At 30.0% G+C, this 14,620-nt stretch overlaps 1 protein-coding gene across 1 annotated transcript; it reads right to left on the reverse strand.

Annotated features, from left to right (window-relative positions):
- Positions 1-6,299: 6,299 nt before the first annotated feature.
- Positions 6,300-9,064, reverse strand: LOC131598810 (3-ketoacyl-CoA synthase 2-like). The gene is made up of 2 exons (XM_058871370.1): positions 8,392-9,064; positions 6,300-7,272 (listed from the first exon to the last, which is right to left on the reverse strand). Exons 1-2 carry the CDS (start codon positions 9,028-9,030, stop codon positions 6,505-6,507), a joined length of 1,407 nt encoding a protein of 468 aa, XP_058727353.1. The 5' UTR covers positions 9,031-9,064; the 3' UTR covers positions 6,300-6,504.
- Positions 9,065-14,620: the final 5,556 nt, after the last annotated feature.

Here is a 14,620-nt window from a genome sequence, read left to right on the forward strand (position 1 = left end):
AAATTTTAGCTTCAAGTAAAATCAATTCTAGAGGCAGAATCAATTTTATTTTTAATAAAACAAACACTTCAAAATCACTCAGAATCAGTTCTATACCTCTAGAATTGATTCAGGGTCTTCCAAAAGCCAATTCAAACATGCTATGTGTAACACCCCATTTCTACCCGGCAAATATTCAAGAATCAGAGTTTCAAAATTTCTCGACAAACAAATGAGGCGTCACATATTCATTTAACAATAAATCACTTCATCGCATTTAGCGGATACATAGCACTTCTTTAATTCATTCAAACAATTGCTTAACATATAATACTTTCAAACAGAATAATTTCTTTTATGAAAACATGGTGGAATCATAGTTCTCAATCTTTGAGTCAACTAAGATAAAACAATAAACAACAACATCATAAACATCATAGGTATATCATAAAATGGTCCCCCCGAGTGCTACGTATCAGAGCGACAGGCGACTCGATTAACGGAAACTAAATCTTCATACTCGAACACCTGCACGTTACCAATATAAAGGCAACGGCGAACAAGAGAAAAGGGTGAGATATCAAATCGTATAAGTGAGCGCATGATAAATTGTATATTAGGATTCAGGCATATATAGATATTACATCGCAAGTATTAACATTGCTATACACTTCATGCTTTCTCTAACTCACAAATCTCACATACTTTTCATCTCACCACAAGTCACAGCACTTCATATTCACATCAATTATATATATATATATATATATATATATATATATATATATATATATATATATATATATATATATATATATATATATAAGTCATTTACCTTGCAAGCTAATTCACGCTACATCACAAGTATAAGTCACAATTATAGTCCCCAAAACATCACCGCATATAAGTCATACATTTAGTCACGAAACATTACATATAAGTCACACATCTAGTCATAAAACATCACATATAAGTCACACATCTATTCACCAAATATCGAATATAAGTCACACAAGACATGTTCAGTTAATTGCATTCACAAGTATTGATATCATCATACTATTCATAAAATCATCAATTCACATTTTCACATACTTCCATCATTTAACAAGTCACAAAATACAATCACGATATAGTCACAAAACGTCACAACTATAAATCACATATGACACATGAGACATGACTCATGTATATGCATGTTGTAACACCCCAAATCTACCCCTCAAATAATAAGAGAAATCAGAGTATAAAACATCGAAACAAGCAACAAATTTGAGGCATCACATATTCGACTTAAACAAAACTACAATTCATGCTCAAGGTACATGGATACATAACACTTATATCGGAGGAAACTCATAATTCATTGAACATTTAAATCCAAACAAACATCATCATATTGCAGCGGAATTCAAATAACAACATAATATCTAAATCAACATATGTCCTTGCCAACATGGCACAAGATGTCCAAAAACGTCTCCACAATACACAACATCAAGGTTCAAGAAAAGATAATCAACATAAAACAAGACATAAGCAAGTATCGCAAACATTCCCCCCCGAGTGTTACGTATCAGAGCATTGACACACCGACTCGAGCTATAAGGTACACGGCTACTCCACGTCGTTACCTGCACGTTACCAACGGAGGGTAACATTCAAACATAAGGGGTGAGATATCATTCATTATAAAGAAACGTATGATAATATTCTAAGCAAGAGAAAAGATCATACATTGGTCACCACTTCTCATCCCCATACTCAATACAATGATTTCACAACACATAATCAACTTAAGGAACGATAACAATATCATCAATTCAACTATGACTACATATACAATTCGCAAGTAAGATTCCACACAATCGCAACAAGCATCTCATCATCAAGTCACCACATCATAATCAAACAAGACTCGAATGCAATTCATATGTGACTCGACTCATGCAAATGCACGTGGTACCATTTGGAGTAAAACTCCCACGTCTCAAGATTTGCCATTGGGCACACTGTCGCTAATTGCCAATAAGGCCACCGTCACTTTTTACCATTAAGGCCACCGTCTCTTTATGCAATGGATGTGACTCACTAAATGCAACATCCATACAAACACGACATTCACAAATACATCACAAATACCGACTAAATATCATTACTTTTATAGTAATTCACCACTTCTCAATCACGTCGCTACGTTGCATCATCATACAACAACACACCACTTCACCACACAAGTCATAACATCACACAAATACATTTAAAGAAGGATTCAAAAAGGTTTATAAGCATTCCTAAATCATATTCATTAGAAAGGTCTCAATTATAGCTTCGCATAGGTTCAAACGGCACTTAAAAAGGAGTTACGGTTCAAAAGTTACGTCATTTCAAAGTATAGGAAAAATTCTGTAAAACAGGGTTCGCGGTGCCAACAAGGTTCGCGGCGCGAACTGAGCAAAACCAAAAATCCCCAACTTTCTGCCAAGCAGTTCGCGGCGCGCACAAGGGGTCGCGGCGCGAACTGAGCAGATCCAGTTTTTCCCAAGTTTCTGCCAAGAGGTTCGCGGCGCGCACAAGGGTTCGCGGCGCGAACTGGCGATTTCAGAAACCCCCAAAACACAGAAACAGCATACGAAACCCATTCAAAAACCCCTAAACTCAACCCAATCAAGTTGGAAAACACCAAGCATCACGAATATCAGTATAATACATGTTATAGACACAATTATAACACCTATTATGGGTCTTCTAACATCATAACATCTTCAATCATGCTTAGATTCACAATTTCATAGAAGTCAATTGTAAACTCTAACAATCTCTATTCAATTTCTACACAATCATGGATAACAACATATAATCAAAACCCCACCCAAAACATCATCATACATCCCTTTAGCATGAAAGAATCCCACCCTTACCTTAGGTTTTGAATTGAAGCCAACTCTATCTTCAACCTTGAGATTCTCCTCTTTCTCTTCACTCTACTCTTTTCTTCTTTCACCAAAAACCCCAAAATGACTTCTAACTTCTATTTCCTCTAAAACCCTTGTTTTAGTTAAACCCTTACTATCTTAAATTACCAATGGGCTCTAACTAACACCCCTCACTTACTAATACCGAATTAGGCCCAATAACTCTCCTAATTTATTAACTTATATTATTTACTAACAATTCCCAAATAAAACAACATAAAATCAACCAAGCATATAATTAACACATAGATCACAATTAATTCACATAAATAAGGAATTAAAGAAAAACGGTCGTTACACATGTGGTACCAATCGGAGCTTCAGCCCCCATCACCAATTGCCAATTCAGTGCATAAGGCATAAGCCTTCGTCACCAATTTGTCAATCCAGGCCGTCACTAATTTTCCAATCCAGGCCGTCACAGAGTATGCATATGAAATGTGACTCGACAAACAAGACATACTCATCACAATCACACATCTTCACTAGGCATACGCCCACGTTACTTATAATTACCAATTATTAGAGGTAATTCAACGTCACAATTAATCATTCATCTTCACATAGAAATAAACTCATCACGACATCATCATCATGTTTCGGCATATCACGGCAAACATATAACTTCACATATTAACTAAATCATCACAACAATCATCATTTATCATTTACTTCACAAAATATTCGTCACAAGGCACACGCCCATATCACAATCATCAATTCATAAAAGATATTAACACTTCACACATAATACAACAACTTCATATGACAACAGAATAATTCCGACAATTCACCAAACCAACGGTCGATATCATTAGCAAAATAATCACCAAGATATCCACAACAATTCTTAAGGTATGATCACAATTCGATACCGGTTAATCGAACATAATTCAATTACTTCACCGATTATCCGATTCATTCAGTTAAATTCACTATTTACCGTCATACCAAAATTTCTATGTTATTTACTAAATTCCAAAGCATGATTACGGTCAAATTCTTAAGATACCATTATTTACCGATAAACCGAATGATTTATCTAAATGCAAGTTTATTCCAATTAAATAGGCTTATTGAAAAGTAATTCAACCACTAATTTAATCGACCGATTAATATCACAGTTTCCACAAAATAACACCACCACGTTAATGTACTAATTAAACTTAGCTACCATGTCAATTTTCATCAAATTTCGGACAACTAATTATACCGTTTAATTCGACTATTTCGATCAAACGGAACAGTTTAAAATACATTGGTTCCATAATTCCTACTGTTTCATAATTACATACAATTACATTATCTACTGGTTCATTATATATTACTAATGCTTGCTACTATAACCCATATTAATCCTATTAGACATTTACTACTTCATATATATACCTTCCACTAAATAAAAGGAAAATCATGTAGTTAGGTACTTATGTGAAAGGATCACGTCTGCCAAGACGGTAACATATGGAACACACGTGAGAATTGTATCAAAATAAATAATAAAAAAAATAAATGGTGAAGTAACTTAATGGAATAGAATAGAGACAAGTTACAAAAGTGAAAGTAGCTTGCCGCCCGTCATTGGACCTTTTCATTTTTGTCGGTCACCACCGTGCTTGTCGGCCGTCTGTTCCCTTACTAAATTTGTTTTACTAATTTCATTTCCATTACTCACATGAATTCAATTTCATACTCACGTTTGATAACACAATTTAGCATTTCCAATTTACATGAACAGTAACAAACGGCAAAGACAAAACACAGAATTCCAGATTTCGGACAATTTAACACAACAACCACAAAACCTAAATATCTAATTTCCAGCAACAATTAACACAAGCAAATGCAATAAATCTACACACCCAATTTCCCCACATACAATTGTTCATGAGCCCCATTGTAGGAAGAGAACCCCACCCTTACCTTATCAATTGAAGCAACTCAATGGATCTCCAATTGCATCTCCAAGCTTCTACTCTCCCCTTCAAGACATAGCCTCCTTCTCTTCTACTCTTGTTTTCCCCCAAATGAGAACACTCCTCTTCTCAATCTCTAAAACCCTATTTAATATTCCAATTGAGCTTAACATATAACAAGTCTTCTTTATTATTCTCCACAAACCAATTTAGGCTCAATAAGATGAATAAATCCAATTAAATCAAAATATCACTTTTATTAAATATTCCAATAATATAATAAATTCCGACTTGTAAATAATATTATTCCTAATATTATTCTTCTACCATTCGACTAAAATCTGACTTTTAACTTAATAAATTCAAATACGCTTCTTAAAATAACATCCAAATTCGACCATATCCAATCTTTAAATCCTTCGATAATTTAATTAACCAATTTAATTAAATTCGGGGCGTTACACTATGAATTTTTTTTTTAAATGTTGTTTTAACATTCATTTGATGAACTATAAGATCATTCAAAAGGCTAAGGCGGATGATACTCTAATTAATTTCAATCTTGCTAATGGTGCATATGTGTCGAAATAATCAACACCTTCCTTTAGTATAAAGTCTTTTGCTACTAATATAGCCTTATAGGTGTTTAGTGTATCATAAATATAATACTTCTTTCTAAACACTCACTTGCATCTAATGGGCCTTGATCCTTTACCCAAGTTTGGTTCGACATAATTGAAATTTTTGCTTCTTTATGTTAGAATAAGTTTAATTCGTCAACTAATCCTTGAAGTTTTGATGATAACAAGTACATTTGTATGAATAATAATTTTGTGCTCTAACTGTTTGTTTAAAGTTGCAGATTTTACTTATAGATTCTTGACTCTAAGTATGTAAATTGTGGACTCTGGACAAGTGGAGTTCTAGATTCAGAACAAGCAACTCTGAACTCTGGGCAATCAAAATGCACTCTAAACTATTGAAGAAAAAAGTGTTTATAATAAAAAATATGCTTCTACAAAGCATCAAGTCGTCTATTGAATAAATATTATTCAGATAGACTCTGATAGTTCAAGACTCCACATTTTTCTAAAAATTGAAAACTTACTCTGATCGAGCTTTATTTCAATCTATGAATGATGTTGTCTTCAAAGGTGAATAAAGGGATGTGGAGGACATCTTAGGTTTAGTCAAAAACCATATCCTAGGACCAGTTGACTATTTCTTTTAAGGAGAAGGGTAACTTAGAGTCGGAGGATTGAAGCTCTAACCCTTTCTATTACATTTCCAAATTGCGATTTAGTTGTTGGGTTCTTGTGGTCCTTTAGCCTTTTGTTCTTTAGGCTTAGAACTTCTTGTGTTTCTTTTTATTCAACTTGCTTATAAGAAAATTAATTCAATACGATAACATTTGCAAGTTGATGATCCATGGACACAATATATTTTCTTCATAAACACAAGTTTGTAATCAAACCTCTCATTACATACTTAAGATCTCACTATCTCCTAACCTAATCAAAACATCATAGGACTCTATAAGATTACTAAAAAATCAACCAAAAGTTTAACTTAGAATACATACTACAAACACATTATTCATTAATTACTTTCTCATTTAATACAAAACCCCCACTTCAAATTGAAACATCACAAGGAAAATCATGAACCTCATCATTCCAAGGATTAATCTCCTTAACCGGATCAACATTCCTTAATGCACGCCAAACCGCAGTATTACACTTAAATCCAGAACCAAATGCAATTTGCCAAACCCTATCACCTTTTCTTATTCTCCCCTTAGCTTCACAATAAGCCAAAACATACCAAACAGAACTACTTGAAGTATTTCCATATCTATAAAGTGTCATCCTTGAAGGCTCAATTTGCCAATCACTTAATCCAAGAACTTTCTGTATCTCATCTTGAACAGCTTTTCCACCAGTATGAATACAAAAGTGCTCAAAACACAGCTTAAAATCGGGCGTATAAACCTTCATATTCTTGTTAAAGCACTTTTTAGCAACAAATGATAAAGCATATTTTAGTTGCTCTAACAAAGGTAACACAGATTTTCCAAGTGTTATGATGTTTGCTTTGAGTGCAAAACCTGCTGCACCCATTAGCTCTTTTGAAAGTGATATTCCTGTGATGTTGTTTGTCTCATCTTCTCTTTGAAGGATTGAATTGTAACATGAGTCTTGTGAACCTTTGTGTGTGCGAACGGTGTGTTTAAGGTGATACTTCGATCGGTGAGAATCCGATGAAATGTTCGAGAGTAAGATCGCGGCACCACCTACCCGAAATAGACAATTCGATACAAGCATTGATCTGTTGTTTCCTAAGTACCATCCGCTGTTGATGTTTTCTGTGCTCACTACCAAAGCATATGAGTTTGGATGAACCTATGAATATGAATATGAAATAAAAAATAAATATATTAAAATAAAGTTGAAAATTATAAAATTATAAAATTATATATATTTTGTTATCGATAAACAAAGCGGTAAAAACCAGTACTACAAACTCACACACATAATCGTAAGTATCGGGACTCAAACCCTAATAATCATGTTCAATCTTACATTATGATAGGAAAATACTAGTACTAGTAGTAGTAGTGTTGATAATGAGAAATTATTTATGGAGCATTGATTGGTTAAGATAGAGTAGTTTGTATGTTTAATGTTTGATGAGTTATAGTTTGGATTTACATTTAAAGCAATTGACAATGTTTACCTATACGAAATAAAGGCATCACAGTATCACACTATCATGTGTTTTAATGATGTACTATTATTAGTTTGTGTTTTATGTATAGTCTATTATCAGTGAATATTCTAAAATATATGATAAAAATATTTTAGTAAATTTTTTTTAATATATAATTATTTTTATTAATTGATGTAAGATTCAAGTGTGTGTGAGAGTATGATTAAGTCTTATAAGGTCTATGATTAAATAAAATTTTAAATTTATAAAAGAGGTGATTTTTACCTATACAAATATTTTTTTATGTATAATTATTTTACAGAGGCATGTGAAACCGCCCTACTAAACTATATATTATCTCTATCTTTAAATAAAATACATTTTAAAAAAATTATTCATATAATAAGACTAACATTAACTTTTCTTCATATTAATTATTTCTATTTAATTATAAATATTAATTCTCTTTCAAAAATATATTTTATAAAATATTATCAATTATAATTTAACATTACTAGTATTTTTTTATTTTTGTACTTCATTTCCTAAGATCCAATATTTATAATACAGAATAATGGATATTTTGCTTCAAATGACCCGTCTTCAATTTATTTAAAATTATAACAATAAATTTTAATTTGTTTGCAACATAAAAACAGTACTTTTTTCCAATATTATTCAGTAAAATCACAAATATTAAATTATTTCAGCTGGCTATAAGGATGAAATATAACACTATGACCCCCAAAAAATAATGCTAATAAAATAAAAATAAAATAAAAATAAAATAAAATAAAAATTATTTGTCTAACCTGTAGGAGCTGTTTGGCAAGGTCAATAGCTATGAGTCCAGCACTACAACCCATACCACTTAAATTATAGCACAAAATTCGATCCTTTAGTTTATAATGGTTAACAACCATAGCACTTAATGAAGGTGAAGGATTGAAAATACAACAATTTGTTATAAGAATATCAATATCTTCAACCTTCATTTTTGTCTTCAACAAAAGCTCATCAATAGCACCAAAAATCACTGCCTCAGTCTCTTTTCTTGCTTCCATAAGACAAATATTTGGAGGAATTATCAACAAAGATTCTGGCACATAAGTTTTATCACCAAATCCAGATCTACTCATGATTTTCCTTTGAAAATCTATGCTCTCATCTTTGAAATGCCCTCCACATTTTGATTTTTCTATAAACAAATCCTTACTACAAGTGGTTTTAGGAAGAGGTTTGTAACATGCAAAATCTACTAGATATATATTTTTTGAGCATTTCTTTAGGTAAAAGGTTAAGATAGATGTTATTAATAAAAACCATAGTAGGAGTGAGAAAATGTTGCAAGACTTTAATAGTGTTTGGATATTTAGAAACTCTTCAATGATAGAGAAGAAAGAACTCTTGGATTGAGATAAGAAAAGGAATGAGATTGAAAAGATACTCATGATGTTTTGGATATATGCTCATGGTTCTTGTGTATAGGAGCTTTCCTATTTATAGAAAAATGTAATATGAACAAGGAGATATTTAATTTAGGGTTTAACATTATTTATTACTTTTTTAAATCCAATTGTTTTTTTCTTTTGAATATTTAGGTTTAAAAAATTAAAGGTTAAATGTATTTTTGTCTATATAAATATTTCAAATTTGATTTTAATTATAAACTTTTCTTTTGAATAATGGTTCTTTTAAAAAAAATTGTTCACCTTTTTTATTCATGTTGTCTACTTTCTCTAACGAAAACTGACGTGACACTTCATGTTACACGCCACGGTCACTTAAAATCAACATCATGCTTGATTAAAAAAATATGTTAGATTATAGAAATTACAAACCTCACTAAATCTGAAAGCATGGACCTCATTTTCAATTTCAACGCAACTAAGGCTTGTAACTCCTACAATCTAACACGTTTTTGTAGTCAAGTATGATGTTGATCTTGAGTGACATGGTGTGTCGCACCAGCTTTTGTTAAAGCAAATGAGCGGCCGAGATAAATTTTTTTATGAAGACCATTAATTAAAAGAAATTTTTGTAGAGATTAAAATCGAATTTTAGAATATTTATAGGACGACATACCTATTTAATCAAAAACTAATCTTTAATTTAGCTCATACTATTTTTTGTTGTAAGTAAAATATTATATAAGGGAGAACTAAGAGTTATCCAACTCGATTACACGAAGAGGCGAGAAGATCCGAAAAAAAAGAATAATTACAATTCAATTAAAATTACAAGAGAAATAACGATGGATCCTTGCTAAACTATAAAATTTTAAATTTTAAATTTTTTTCTAATATTCAAAACAAAAATATAAAAGATCATTAAAAAAAAAACTAAAATATTAGACTTGAAATTAAACAAAAATATAAAAGATCGTTAAACTAACTTTGGACTTGAAATAAAAAAAAAATTGCTCTAACAATTTCATATTAAATGTTGATTTTAATAATACTACAAATAAGCCATACTTGTGCTTTTTCCTGCATGACATTGTTTTCACATATAAAGTGCTTTATATTGAGTAGAACTGCACATGCTCTTTACGTATATGTTACACAATTTTAATGAATACTAACTACCCAAATTAATTGCTCCTCAACAAAAATAAAAAATCTATTAAAAACATTATACTAATTTAAACTTTCTTTAAATATTATAAGGACCAGATTATTAATATTTTTAATTTCTCACTGAGCATATAGGTCTTCATAGTTTTTGACATTTAATAACATGTTTTTTCTCTTGTACCCCATCTCTGCTAAGGTGCAGGTACATCACCCAAAATATTTATTGCAAAAATAACTCACATGACCTAAAAAAAAAGTACTAAATGAAGAATAGACTTAAAATGAAACATATATCAAGGTGCGGATCATTTTATGGGCAAAATATATGGGTCCTTCTACTAGTGTGGATAGTGGGACCTTTTTTATGCTTGTTCTGTAAGTTCTTTGACATTGGAATTTTGCTCAGTCTGCTCTTCTTTTCCTAGTTGCTCTTCCTGGTTTTCTATCATTTTTGTTTTATTGCAAATCTTTGGAGATTTGATGTTAATTCTATTTGTTCTTTAGGTTTTATTTGTAGTTGTTGGTGATCGGTTTGGTGTTATGAGATTTTGATTAGACTTGTTTTTAAAGTATGACTCATAGTTATAAAAAAAGGACATGAAGCGTGCTAGCGCAAAGACCTTAGAATGAATCGTATTGATTTGTAATATTGAAATTTGGATTCATTTAATTATTAAGATAAAACTTTAGTTGTTTTTTAGTCACATGTTTAGGCACATTTAGCTAAACTACATAAACAAATATCGTGTTTATTATTGTGATTCGTGTTTTAATTTTCTCTTTTGTTACTAATTTATGTTCTAACAATTGGTATTTGATGATGATTGTGTCTGGAGTGAAATTCAATGTTGCAAGGTTTGACAGAATGAAAAATTCTAGATCATAGAAAAAGAAGATTAAAGATTTGTTGTCTCAATAAGATTTACAAAAGACATTATGTGAAGCGTAACTAGCAAATATGGTGGACACCAATTGGTTAGAGTTGGGGGAAAATATCTCGAGATTTATACATTTATATGTTTTAGACGAAGTGATGTATCATATCATGAACTTAACGTCTCTAGAGGTTGGTTAGAATAAAATAGAGAGTTGATATATCTCCAAGACACTGATGAACAAACGATTATAGAAGTAGCAACTATATAGTCTAAAGATGAGTGAATGATCCAATCTGCAACAACTTATCAATACTTTTAACATCTTAATCACCTTTTTGATTAGGCTTGGGGTGATGGTTGATAATGAAGAAATTTGTCTTAGTCTCTTATGTAAAAGGTGTGAACGGGTTCAAGTTATTATAGGATCCAGTTTAAAATAAGATGGTCATTAATAGAGATGTTGTCATTGATGAGTGTTTCATGTTGAAGCAATCAGTTGCTACAAATGTGTTACTATCTGAATGGAAAACATTCAGCAATGATATGATTCAGGTCTATATTGATCCAATACTAATGAGAAACATGCGAGTAATACCTGAACCACAAGTCAAACTAGACTTTGATAATAAAATCTATCATGGCTCTAAATATTCATATGGAGAACATGAATGTTCTCTTGTACTCATAGAGAGCGCAGTTAGATCAAGTCACCAAAAAGATATGAGTATGAAAACTTGACAGTTTATGCACTTCTTTCTAATTATATAAATTCATCAACCTTTTGAGAGATTATATCTAACTAGGATAAAGATAATTGAATGTGTGCGGTTGAGAAGATGGAGTCATTGAAGAAAAATCAAACTTAATTAAGAGTTATTTTCTTCATATTTCTAAGGGGAAAAAAGTTATTGGTTGTAAGTGAGTGTGCAAGAGAAAACTAGCATTAAAAAAAGAGAAACTTTCAAAATTTGACTTGTAGTAAAGGAGTTCTCACAACAACAAAAATTGAGTATAATGATATTTTTTCTCTAATCATTAGACATACTTCTATCAAAAAAGTGTTAACTCTGCTAGCAAGTCGAAAAATGCCTTTAAATGATCATATTTACATAGAGCAACCAAAGAGTTTTAATGATATTGATCAAAGTAGATTGGTTTTTATATCGAAGAGGTATGTGTAAGGATGAAAATGACTACTGAACAGGGTACTAGTCACCCGCCACTCGCCTCATTTAATAAATATGATACTTATGCTCGTAGATTTTGAGATATTTACGGGTATTTACGAATATCCATAAATATTATTATTTAAATATTTTTTTAAAATACTATAATTAACGTTTTTTTCTTTTAAAGATGAAAAAAATAATTTTAAATTTAACACATAATAATAATAATAAATAAAAAATAATTCACATTCATTTCATTTTTTCTTTTATCAAATAATTATACTAATTCAACAAAATACTAATTATAATGTTATAATTTTTATTATTATTATTATTATTATTATTATTATTATTATAGTTTTATATTTAACATAATAATAATAATAATAATAATAATAATTTTAAATTAAATAAATTTATATTTAAGTATTTTTGTTAATTATTAGCGAATACGGATATTCACAGGTGCGAGTATTATTAAATATGTATCCTTATCCGTAAAGAAATAAGTAATTAATATTTGTATATTTTATACGTGGATATCCATTAAACTGTTCAATTCGTGTCTGTGACGGATTTTTCCTCGCATATATTCACATATATGAGTTTTTCTGTAATTCCTAAATATGTATGTGGTTTAAAACAAACTCAAAAATAATAGGAGAAACACACCATTCATACATGTTTTAGATTGACTATAAATAATATAGGGTTAAATACGTTTTTAGTCCCTATAAATATGTGACCTTGCATTTTTAGTTTCTATAAAATTTTTCTTCAATGAATGGTCATTCTAAAATTTTTATGCATGTAATTTCAATTTCTGCTGTCAAACCAATGTGTATTTTAGAATTATTATTTTGCAGACATGTTCATAATGTTTTAAATAGTTCCTGAAAAAAAACTCGAAATTTAATTTCTAAGTTTAGATTTTCATTACTTTTATTATTATTTTTTAAATTTGAAATTTTCGTATTTAATTTTCTCGTTTTAAAAAATTCTAAAACTTGGTAAATAAATATTTTACAGTATTCTAAAAATATATAAAAAAAATTATTTAAAAATTTAAAAATTAAAGGATAATTAATCAGTTTTTAAAATTTTAGAAAATAGCAGAAACTGAAATTGGATGTATAAAATTTTTAGAAAGATCATTTATTAAAGAATTTTTTTATAGAAATTAAAAATATAGGGTCGCATATTTATAGGGACTAAATATGACATTGTGTTTCTGTTATGAGTTTTACCGATAATTTTTTTTTATTTTCATGTTATTATATGTATAATTTGATTATCGCTGCTAATCATTCGCATGAAAGATTTAGGCACTGTCAAAAATATTCCCAAAATAAAAGTTCAAATATATAAGGATGTGCAAGAGTTGTAGCTATCTCAAAATCTATGAAAAAAATCTACGAAAATTATGCAACAATGTAACATGCACACTAAGTAAAATAATGTCGGAAAATCATAACTCATAAGACACTGAATCTTGCCTTTTTTTTCAAAATTGTTGAACCTTAGATATTTATACCACTTAGGTATGTGGAGCACATAGAATTCACCTAAAATAAATATACATGATTCCCTTACTCTGATCTGATCCCACAAAGGCCGCAAAATACGACCCATCATCTAACCCATATTCTATCAGTACTATTGCATGTTCCCAAAATTAAAAGATCCTCCACTACTCATTACTTTTATCTTATTGAAATAGGGGTTTTTATATCAAAATAGAAAATCAATTAGATTAGTGTAGATTTTATATTTAAAAATATATATTTAATTGAATCAAATCAAAATAAGGTTTATATATACTTTTAATATTTTTTATTATAATTTAATATATTAATTTATTATTTTTTGTTTTTCATTTTTTAATAATATTTATTAGTTTAATTTAAATTTAGATTTCACTACTTATTTTATATGTTATGGGGTGATTGGTTTAAATATCAATTTAAAATTTTGAAAAGAAAAAAATATCGCATTTGACAAATATAGTGCACTTTGGGAGAACTTAGTACATTCATGTATCTCTTCTCATATGCCGGGTGTTACAAGGAAACGTGTTGCATTGCATCTCTCCTAACAGAGGTAATTTATTTTCTTATTCTTCTTGTGTTTTTTTCTCAATTTATGATTGATTAATTTTATTTTAGGTCATTTATTTTAATTGTTGTTATTTTAGGTCATTTATTATATCAATTTATTCATAATAAGTTGCGTTTACCATGGAGTAAAGGGTTACATTTACAAGTGAGGTGCATGAGTTTTGTATGGGATGCCGAGAAGTTTTCTAGGGATAATGCTTTCAGATTATGGAAAGTAAGGGTGGTAAACAGATATATCTGTCATGTTTAGGCTAGTCCTACATAATCTCGCACAAAAAAAACAGTGCGGACACGACGAGCA

Source organism: Vicia villosa, linkage group LG4 (genome assembly GCF_029867415.1).
Source record: "Vicia villosa cultivar HV-30 ecotype Madison, WI linkage group LG4, Vvil1.0, whole genome shotgun sequence".
Classification (NCBI taxonomy): Eukaryota; Viridiplantae; Streptophyta; class Magnoliopsida; order Fabales; family Fabaceae; genus Vicia; species Vicia villosa.